Source organism: Trichechus manatus, unplaced genomic scaffold (genome assembly GCF_000243295.1).
Source record: "Trichechus manatus latirostris isolate Lorelei unplaced genomic scaffold, TriManLat1.0 scaffold00001, whole genome shotgun sequence".
Lineage (NCBI taxonomy): Eukaryota > Metazoa > Chordata > Mammalia > Sirenia > Trichechidae > Trichechus > Trichechus manatus.
The window spans coordinates 28,903,438-28,914,175 of record NW_004443937.1 but is presented as its reverse complement, the minus strand read 5'-3'; the positions used below and the strand labels follow the sequence as shown (position 1 = coordinate 28,914,175).

General features: G+C 43.5%; 1 protein-coding gene across 5 annotated transcripts in view; it reads right to left on the bottom strand.

Moving 5' to 3' along the window:
- Positions 1-10,738, bottom strand: part of RBM6 (RNA binding motif protein 6) — a 105,430-nt gene continuing 94,692 nt past the window's right edge. For 3 of the 5 annotated variants that reach the window (XM_023727002.1, XM_023727013.1, XM_023727014.1), the window contains 10 exons: positions 10,650-10,692; positions 10,375-10,456; positions 10,040-10,125; positions 9,353-9,499; positions 8,123-8,218; positions 7,229-7,489; positions 5,526-5,600; positions 4,685-4,782; positions 1,699-1,828; positions 1-993 (listed from right to left, as the gene is read on the bottom strand). In XM_023727002.1, coding sequence (XP_023582770.1) covers positions 868-993; positions 1,699-1,828; positions 4,685-4,782; positions 5,526-5,600; positions 7,229-7,489; positions 8,123-8,218; positions 9,353-9,499; positions 10,040-10,125; positions 10,375-10,456; positions 10,650-10,692 — 1,144 coding nt within the window. In that variant the 3' untranslated portion in view covers positions 1-867. The remainder of the gene's footprint in view (positions 994-1,698; positions 1,829-4,684; positions 4,783-5,525; positions 5,601-7,228; positions 7,490-8,122; positions 8,219-9,352; positions 9,500-10,039; positions 10,126-10,374; positions 10,457-10,649; positions 10,693-10,738) is intronic. The other 2 variants (XM_023727007.1, XM_023727008.1) reach the window with 2 other exon arrangements.

Genomic DNA, 10,738 nt, shown 5'->3' with positions numbered 1-10,738 from the left:
TTCTCTTCTTAAGAAGCATTTTTCCTGAGACAACTGCAAACTACAGTTCTTACAACTGTAACATGTTACCTTGAGGAATTATTTGGGAAAAATATATATAATGGGTTCATAGAATACGGTCCTTTTAATTGGAGAAAAAAAAAAAAAACAAAAACGAAAAAAAACAAACCACCTCACTTTTGAAGCAAAATTCTGTGAAATGGTATGAGTGATGATGGTGGGGAAACTGAGAAAGAGGGTACAAATACCTCTTTAGAGAGTTTTAGCTATGGAGGGAAGAGGAGCTGGGGCAGTGGCTAGAAGGGAATAGTAAAGCCTATTATGCCAACTTGTCCGGGTGATCAGAATGTGTAAAAGCACTGAGCACTCAGCAGGCACTCAGGAAAAGTTGTCCACTGTCTCCATAACAATGGGGATATCAGAAGAGGACTTTCAAAGTTCTAATGAGTAGTAAACCAAACATGGAAACATGTTCAACCCCAGTAGTTATCAAAAACAAACAATAAAGAGACGCTAATTTTCATCGACAAGATTAGAAAAATAACTTTAAAAAATCTGACAGCACTCACAAAAGCTAGGGTTCAAAGGTCACTGCAACCCAACCACTCACATTGACAGCAGGGCTCACCGTACTACTTGCTGCCATTTCAGCATTATCGCAAATGAGCCCACATCAAGGTACTCCCTCTCTCCCACCATCAGCTCCACCTCCCACCCATCTTCGGGAGAAACATTTAACAAAAAATAATCACATTGAAAAAAAGTTTATTTAAAAAAGTTCTAGCAGCAAGAACAGTAACAAAACAAAAGGAGACGGACAAACAAAACAAGAAGGAGGGTGTGTCCTGTGGGACTTGTCTCCGTTTTTTAATCGAGTTCTTTATACCGAGCAAACATCACTCTCCGCACAGCATCTCGGTACGTCTCATTGGACTGTCTCTTGCTAGTTCTTCCTGCGGTCCCCACACTGGGTCCCCTCACCCGGCCTTCAGTCTGAAAAAAAGACAAACAGTGAAGTGGGCCCTATGTATTAACTAGCCTCAGGGCTGGTCTTTGGCCACAATCATTTCTGAACCAATAAGGACTAGGATAGAGAACTTTTTGAAATGTTTAATTACTAAACAAATACCCAAGATGAGTAAGGGGAATGGCGACACTATGATTATGGGATATATAGACTGCAGTATCAGACAAATGAGAAAGTCTGTAAGAAAGAGAGAAACCAATCTCCCCCTTATCATCTTCTGTAAAGGTTCGTCTTGAAATATGAGGGGCAAAGTCTTTCCCGGTAACCCAGACTAACTTTATGGTCCTCAAATTTTAGCCATCAAAGACCTCTGCTGACACACTCTCAGAGATGCCTTTGTACCCTCTGTTGCTGGTTCCCTGGTCCTTTCTACCAAACAATTCTTCAATCTCAATCTGCCTCAATCCCATACTGCCCACTGCTTACTCTGTAAGTAAGGTAAGCCTCTTTCCAGCTTCTTCCTCCCCCTCACCACCGCCAACCAAATAGCACAGGGCCCGGCATGCTTAGCTATGACCCAGTAATGAAGACAGACAACAGACTCCCGAGCTCTCATATCCTATACCAGCAGTGGAAAAAGCCCAGCTACACTGCTCTAGGCCACAGAATGAGAGAAGTTAGAAGTACATTCAAGGTTCATGCCACCCCCAACAAGATGGAAACCATTTCACCTCCTCTGCTGAAGCCAAGCCAGGCTGGCCATATCCCAAGCCCGTACCCTTCCTCCAGCCAGTGGCCTGCTGGACACAACCTCCTTTGCTGCTATTGTCGATACCTTCTTTACCCACAGGTTTACGATCACTGCAAAAGAAGCAGACATACTTAGATACCATCACTTTCAAAGTGACCTGCTTGTGAGCCTAATAAAAACCTCTCTTCTCTTGGTTCAGATTTGCCTCCTACAAGGTATATTAAATGACAACTCTGAGCGCTTGCTAACTATGCACCAAGCTTTGTCCTGGGAATAAAGAAATGACCAAGACTTGGTCCTGTTAGTGGGGAAGGATGTGAGAAGGCTATGTCAGTAGCTGCTTACAGCACATTGAAGAGCTCAGCCACAGGTGTGGGAACAGTGGATATCTGCTATGGGAACACAAACTCTCAAGGGCATTACCAAAGATGAAGGAATTCTAACAGGAGGGTACATCTGAATTGGGTCTTGACAAACGAGGAGTTTGTGAGCAGGAAAAAGAGTAGGAGGAAAGCGGGACAGGGACAAGGAAGAATGGAAGAACACAATCTGTCCAGGAAAGGAGTGGAAGGAACTGACAAAGGTTAAGGATGCTTGGGGCCAGACTGTGAACAGCCTTGAACACCAAGGCAAATCATGCTTCTGGACTTCATCTTTCAGGCTTCCCTCTAGGCAAAGTATATGTTTACGAGAGGTGAGTGAGAAGAGCAGATTTCTGCTTACAAAGGTTTTTGGTGGCAGGGTAGAGAATGAACTAAAAAATAGAGGAAGCAAAGATTGGGAGTAAAAAGTCCAGTTTGGAAGTGAGCTAGAATGGGAGGCAAGGAGACTAATTAGGGATTTACCACTTAGTGGATACAGGAGAGAAAGGACAAGGATTGGGTCAGACCAGGTACAGAGTGATGCTATGATGCTACTAATCTGAAATAAAACATAGGAGGTTTAGCAGGTCTGGACTCTAAGAGGAGATTCCCAGAAGGCAAATGGAAAAATGGATTACAAGCTCAGAAAACATACACCTGGTTTGGGATGGGGATGGAACTACAGGATTTGTTAGCTTGTTAGTGATAGGTCTTAGACAGCCCAGGTCAGAGAGTACAGCAGCAAGAATAAAGGAGTACCGAGGGAAGAGTCTTGGAGAACACTTGGACTTATCCAGAAAAGGACGAGGAGCAGGAAAGAAAACCAAGAAGGAGGAGAGCCAGGAGAAGTGCTTGTGAAGGGTGCTGAGAATGGAGAAGGGTCTCTTTCTGCACCCAGCCTAAGCCTCCTCCCACTGACTCAGGGCTAAAGTAGCCTTCTTCCTCCTGTCTAGAGTTGACTCCTTCACCTTTGTCCTAGTCCAGTGTCTGTCAAATTACAGAGAAAGCCCCAATGGGATGTTCTAGCAATACGGTAGTCCCACCCTAACACTTCTTAAAAATGAAAACAGACTAGATTAGAACAGAAATAACAGAGTTCATTTCACATAGTAAGAAAGTATTATTTCATGAAGACTTTTACACACACACACACACAAACACACACATTTGATTATTGAGCCATGAAACGAAAATACATCTTATTGTGGGCTGTGGTCAAGTAAGTTGGAATGCCAGGGCTCTAGACCCTGTCCAGTCTCCTCGGGGACCTTGCTCCCTCAATCATTCCCCCTTCCCCACAGGTACAAACTCTTCTGGTTACTGGTTCTTTTGCTCATCGACCTACTCTGGTGCTACTCATAAACCTACTCAAGTCCTCTCATTGTAAACTACCACGCCTCCTCCTCCCATTCATGTACCCTCTCATCACCTGTTTCCTCCTTTCCTCTCAAGGTCTTCACTGCCTGTTATCATCCTCCTGGTTACCCAGCAGAAACCTGGGCATCATCAGTGACTTCTCCCTCTCCCTAGACTGATCACCAAGACTGGTGAATTTGATACCTTTCTCTAAACCACTCTGCTTCCCATACTCACAGTCTTCCCTCAGACAATCAATGATCTCTCCCTTGAATAAATCACAATGAAATTGCCTTATTAGTTTCTCTACAAATATGTCCTCCCCACGGTTACCAGTCTCCCCAAAATGCAAAGCTATGCTCACTACTCTGCTTAAAATCATTCCATGACCCACCACTGCCTTTAAAATAGTCTCAGCATGGCATTCAAGGTGACAGCATGTCGTTTAAGGTATATGAACTTCCCAAACTGGCCCCGCCTGCTGGGCCAGCCTCATCTCCTGTAACTCAACAACATACCCAGAACCATTAGCCCAATCAAGCGACTTGCAACTCCTCAAATGTGTCCTGAGCGCTCTCTCCTTCATCCATGGTGTATGCAGTTTCTGCTAATTGAAATGTCCTCCCCTTCCCCACTGGATTTCTGTGTCTGTCCTATGAGACTCATCATCACCTAAGCCTTCCCTATTCTGTGCTCAGTCAAAGATGATCTAGATCTTGTTCACCTGAATATTCCTTGCACTTAGTGCAGTGCCTGCATACAGTCGTTATCAACAGATTCTGACTAACTCTGGGCTCACCACTTGGGAACTATCTGGCTGGAAATAGGTACAGGAAGCTTGAGATCACACACCTGTATCAGCACCAAACACCAATTCAGCACTCATGTGTGAGAATGGAGGTTCACTAGAGAAAAATCCCAAGAATGTTACATTCTCATCAGCCCCATAGGAGGTTACACCATTACTGAAGAGGAAAGAAAGGGTTCCTGACTATGGCCATTCCAGCCCTGACTTTGAACAAAGCAGGTGAACCAGCCAGCCAATCCTCTATGCAAACACACACATTCCCTGTGTAAAAACAGGTAGTTCAAAAGGCTGGGGTGGGCCTTATGCTCAAGGAGTTCAGACAGAACCTGCTTCTGCTAATCTTACCTCCCTAAGGGAGAAAGCGGTAGCACAGCTGCAGAAGGAGATGATTTCACCATTAGGCCTTGAGGCCTAGGCTAAGTGAAGAGTTCCAGGCTTACCTGTCAGTTTCCCTGGTGTATTTAATCCGTTTCCGTTCTGGAGAATCAAAAGATTGGAGCTTTTCCCTGCGATCATTTCCTCTTTCTTTAAACCTGCCCTGTTGGTAAGCAGAAGAGCAGACCTGAGCTTCCCTTTGGCAAGGGGTAGGTATGTGGAGGCTTTATCCCATTCTTGATATTTCTGTGAAGGGAGCTCAACTGGTGTAACTCCTCAAATCTTTTGCCCCTTCATGCACTGTTCTTGAGAAAATAGTGACTCCTTTAATAAACTGGGAGGAATAAGCTGGCACGTGTGGCTCAGCTGTTTTTTTCCTCCAATGAAAGGCAGGCTCTCCAATAGGCCTCCACAGGCAGATTCTTCACCATCACAGAAGACTGGCCCCAAGCTGTGATCAGGCAGGTGTGTCTGCCTAATTGTGTGGTCTAGGTAGCAAGTTCATTTGGCTCTCAATTAAGCTACTTCCTCCAACTTAGTCTTTAACAGTAAAAGATGCTATTTCAGCAGCCCTATCCAATACCCTCCTCATGACACTCCATGCCACTCCTTGATCTTCTCAAATTGATTCAAAAGCTGAGAAAAAGGACTGCTATTTACTGGGCCCACCTGGAGAACCCAATGCCATGTTTTTTTAACATCAACTTCATTGAGGTATAATTTACAAATAATAAAATGCACCCATTTTAATGTAGCGTTTGATGAGTTTTGAGAAATGTATACACCACCTTTGGGACTTCTTTGTTTTCTGTCCTCCTGTAAGGAAGGGTTAGCATAGCCTACAAACTCTACACCAGAAAGCAAAAGGAGTTGGGGCCAAGGGAGTAACAGGTTACCGAAGTTTACCTCCCGTTCTCTTCTCTCCAGATAGGCTAGCTCCTGTTCAGACTGTTTAATTTTCCGGTGGATTTCCAGGTTTTGCTGAGAAGAGAGGGGTTCTATGAGTACAGATCTAGAAAACATGGATCCTAGAAATGCCTCTAGACTTTTCCTGATGGCTGCTTTAGGTACTTAGCTCTTTTCACTGACCAACCCTCCTAAATAATCCCTGCACCCTGCAAGCAACAATCCCCAACTGGTCTTGCTTTAGGCTCACCAATGGAAGCTCAGGTTCTAATACTGGCTTGTCACACAGATTAGAGCCCAGAGCAGCTATTGTACGGAGAGGTGATTCTCTGCACTGGATCACTCCAAGGAAAGGAAAGGAGCTACAGTCCACTTCCCACTGTCCTAGGGCCAATTCAGTTTGTGGATTCACCAGATCTCTGGCTCCTTCTTCCTGACAACTTTGTTTTATTTCTTCAGTCATTTATTAGCGTTTTCACCAGAGAGCTGAAATTCAAATGTGTCAGTCTGATGACTCAGAATAACAGAAGGTCAAAGGGATTTGGGAGCTAGTCTGTTCCAGAGACTGTCAGGAGGACCTTCTCAGAGTCCTAGAGGCTTTGCAGAGCTTCCTCAGAGGCAGCTGGGAGAAGAGGCGTGCCTAACCCAAATACAGAACCCAAAGTCTTAGCTCCTTAAGACGCGGTTCTGTATTGAAAGTCGAAATCCAATCCCCTCACCTGTTCTTGCAACATCTGCTAAAGAATGAGCATGAAACAAATTATACTGAGAACATGGGTACATCGAGGGGCTTTATCTATCCATAATTTGGCTCCTTGGTTAAACCAAAAAACCAAACCCACTGCCATCGAGTTGATTCTGACTCACTGAAACCCTATGGGACAGAGTAGAACTGCCCCATAGGGTTTCCTAGCCTGCAACTCTTTCCAGAAGCAAACTGCCACATCTTTCTCCCATGGAGCAACTGGTGGATTCAACTATTTGGTTAGCAGCCTGCAAGGGAGAGCCAGTGTATATCAATTTGACACCCCAAGAATAGCTGTTGTGCCATGGCTTACACCAATAACTCACTACATGAAGAGATGGCAGAATTTGATCTACCTTTGGGAAAAACACACTGTTAGGAGCCCTGGTGGTGCAGTGGTTAAGCGTTCCGCTGCTAACCAAAAGGTTGGCAGATCGAATCCACCAGCTGCTCCTTGGAAACCTTATGGGGCAGTTCTACTTTGTTCTATAGGGTCGCTATGAGTCAGAATCAACTAGATGGCAATGGGTTTTTGGGGTTTTGCACACTGTCAGAGATGGATGAATCCATGGGAGGCACCAAGTACCAAAGAGAAGGGGTTTATCTGACGTTAAATTGTTAGGCTAATGGCAGAGCTAAGACAACAAACACATGAGCTTCCTACTCCCATTACTCCTTCTCCTCGCCTTCAGCACACCCCTCTGTGTTCGGTGTTCCAGCCACAGCTGCGCTGCCTGCCTTGGGTTACACACTGAAGCTCTCCAAAAGCAGGCACAGCTCTGAATGTAGAGCAACTCATGAACAAAAAGTGGAGGAGCAATTCATTCCTGAATTGGAGTTATTTAATTATAGGCATGGGGGATGATGTAGGCTGAGGAAATGCAGTAGAAGATTTCTTTATTCCCATCAAAGATAAGTTTCAAAAGTTTGAAAGGCCAAGGCCCCTTCCCCTTAATACCTTGTGCAGGTCTGAAAGCTGCTGGTGTTTGATGAGAACTTCCTTATTGGGAAACTGCCTTCTGCACAGCAGACAAGCCAGTTTATTCCAGTCAGTGAGTTTGTCTTCTTCATTCTCCTTTTTGGTCAGCTCCTCTCTCTGCTGGGGCTGTGCTGTGCGAGGCTGCGGGGCAGGGGTCTGCTCCTCCTCCTCTTCCTCCTCATAGTCACTGTCTCCTCCATATTCACCCAGGAGACCAATTAGTGGGTTTACCACTTTAGGCTGGAAGGAGGCGGCCAGGGATCAATACCAAACTCAACCTGTACTTTGGGGCCAGTTTTCTGGATATTCTGATATTGGGTATCTCACTTCTTTCTGCTCTTTTGATTGGAATAATGAGAACTGGGTTCAAAATGGGCCCCATGACCACACTGCTCATTTCCCAGGTGGAAGGAACATGGCTTGAGTTTACCTTGCTCCCTGCTCACAGAGACAGGCCAGAGAGGTTTTCTTAGAAGTTACTCTAGCAACAGAATGGTGAGATGGAAGAGAGAGGGAACTGGCACAGAAAATAGGAAAAGAGCTAAAAAGTTACAAGTTACACAGAGGAAGACGTAATAAACACCTCCAAGTCACTATGATCCATTTAGGAAAGGAAAGGTAGCTATCATGATAATACTGCTACTGATGATTTGAAATTATACTGGATTTCATCAAGACCATTGTAACCTCTGTAGCAAAGGGGATTTAGGATGGGGACTAAAAGCTGCTGAAGGATAAGCACCCAGGCAGACAGACCCAGCTCCTAAGTAAGGTAAAATCAAAGGCATGGTTACGATAGACGCTACCATGAGCCTTTGAGCTTCCTTTCCCACCCGGAACCAGCCCTAGCCCAGGCCACCAGGCAAGCCTTACTGGAGGGGGGCTCTCTTCCTTCTTCACAGTGGGAGGCAGGGGCTTCTTAAAGACATCTTCTGGGGGAGCTTTCCCCTCACTGGCATTTTCCTGAAACTGATCAAAGCCAGAGGTAATTCTTATATGATACTCACTCATAAAAACTGGGTAAGAGTTAATTATTTTGAAATGAGGTTGATTTTCCAAACTTCACAGTTTATAAAATATCTGTAATGTTGCTATAGTGATTTTGAAATAAAGAACCTTTAAAAAATTAACATTTAGTATATACTGAGTGATTACTATAAGTCACCAGATGAGGCATTTATATGCATTACCTTCTTCAGCCTTTACTAAAATCTTTCCAGATAGGCATTAATATCTTCATTTTACAAATGATTAGAAACGTGATTAGAAAGATTAAGTGGGAGAACCAGAATCCACATATTATGCCAGTATGACTCTAAAGTCTAAGTTGAGAGACATAAACACACACACATATATATACTCTATATTTTTATATACACACATTCTCTCTCCCTCTCTCTACATATATGTGTAAACCAATAGCAATATTAGAAGGTAAAAAAAGGTAAGTTATAAACTAAACCACAAATTTATCCATTTTTACTAATGTATAACTGGTGTCAGGGTAACTCAATATAATCCTTTGGAAAATAATTTGATTTTATATCAGGAGATGTAAAAATGTTCATCATCTCTGATCCTTAATACAGGGTAGTAATTTAAAAGGAAAAACAAATAAAATGCTAAGTGCTGCATTATGACAGTATAAGAGTAGAAACAGGAGACAGTCAACACAGGAATAATAAAGAAAATAAGGGCACAGGTTTATTGTGGATCAAGCATTAAAAATAATACTTATAAAGAGAATTACAGAAACATGGAAAAATACTTACAATAAAATACAACTGAATAAAGAAACCACACCTATGGAAATGTGTATACAAAGTCAAGCACTAAAAAGGGATGTGGAAAATGAAAACATGTGGTGCTGAGGTGGTGGGGTTTGAGCTCAGTCACTTTGTTCTACGGTCCATAGTTTTCACATCTGTAAAAGGCAGAGAGTAAGCATGGGTCTGTAAGGGACAGGCGACTGCCTGCACCAGGTAATTACAGTACTTTTCGAGTAACCTTATGCCTTAAACCTGGATCTCCTCCGTCCATGACTCTTTCGTTTTAACCTGTGATTATCTGGTAAAAAGACAGCAGACTCACAGGTCCTCTTACCTTTGTTACACCTCTGTCTTTCTTCTCCTTGCCATCTCTTTTAGATGTTTCCTTCTTGCCACTTGACTTTCCTTGGCTGGTAGGTTTCTTTTCCTTGATCTCTTCTTCCTCAGGTGACCCAGGGTCCTGGGGCACATAGACTTCTTGCTGTGATACAGGTGGAAACAGGTAAGTCTACAGGATGTTTCAGTTTTCCAGCAATTTCAGGTCTAAGGAAGACAGTTCCCTTCTGAGGAAAAGAATAGCTATCTGACTGACAAGCCTAAGAAGAGTCTATGTCAGAGAATCTAAAAACCCACTCCAGGAGCCCAGGACACATTCAGACCACCCAATGTTCACTTTTCCAAGAGCAGCACCATTCTTACCTGTAATGCCACAAGGCATCGATTTTCCATATAGGCTACAGTTAACAAAAGGCCATCATCTTTAAAATCCACCTGAATAAATAAAACTCAATACAAGAGCTAGCCTTATAAAAACACCAGGCTAGATAAGAGGTATGGATAGTGCAAGAGAACAGCTACCTGGAATGGAGAAATATTAACTTTCCATAGAATTAAACTCTTCCACTTTTGATGCAATGAGCATCCAGAGAATCCAGGGGGAAAAAAATCCTTGAAGTAACAAATTACAGATGCTTTTCTCAAAAGAAACACTGACAAAGTAAACATAAAGGCCAAAACTCACCTGGGTGTTAGGGTCATAGTAAGTTCCTGCCAAGGGGTCATAATAGTAGCCAGTGGCAGAATCATATATGTAGCAGTCAGATGATGCTAGAGGGAATGAAATCAGAGGCAATGTTAGTCCCTGTCCACTGAAGTCCTTACTGGGGGCTCACCAGGAATAGCCCAAGAACAAGGCTGGCCAACAAAATAGCCAAAGAACCCGCAGACAGTGCACTCTCTGGATGTGCATCCCCAGTCAACAGCATCTCTTGCCAACTTTGTGATCACACAGATTTCAAGTAACGAGTAGCAAGTCAAGCCAAAAAGAACAACAGAAATAAAACGAAGTTTACTTACACTGCTGTCCTTGTCGATTTGAATCTGAAGACCAGTCTGAATTTCTGCCACTTCCCCTCCTATCTCGGAAATACTTCTTACCCTATCACAGAAAGGCAAGTGAAAATTATGGAATTCAAAAGTCAACTATCAGAAAAAAAGAGGCAACTATCCAACAGCCATTTACCTTACCAATCACCCACTGGTGATTGCTGTCAATTTTTAGAGAGGATTCAAGATCACTCCTTCAGTCACTTGAGATTTCAACAGCGCATGCCCCAGCTGTTAAAGCTTACCTGATAGTAGTGCATGTGGTCAGAATGGTCCCCAGAATCATTTCTGTAACAACACCACAATACGTCATGAGCTTGCTGCCAAAAGGCAC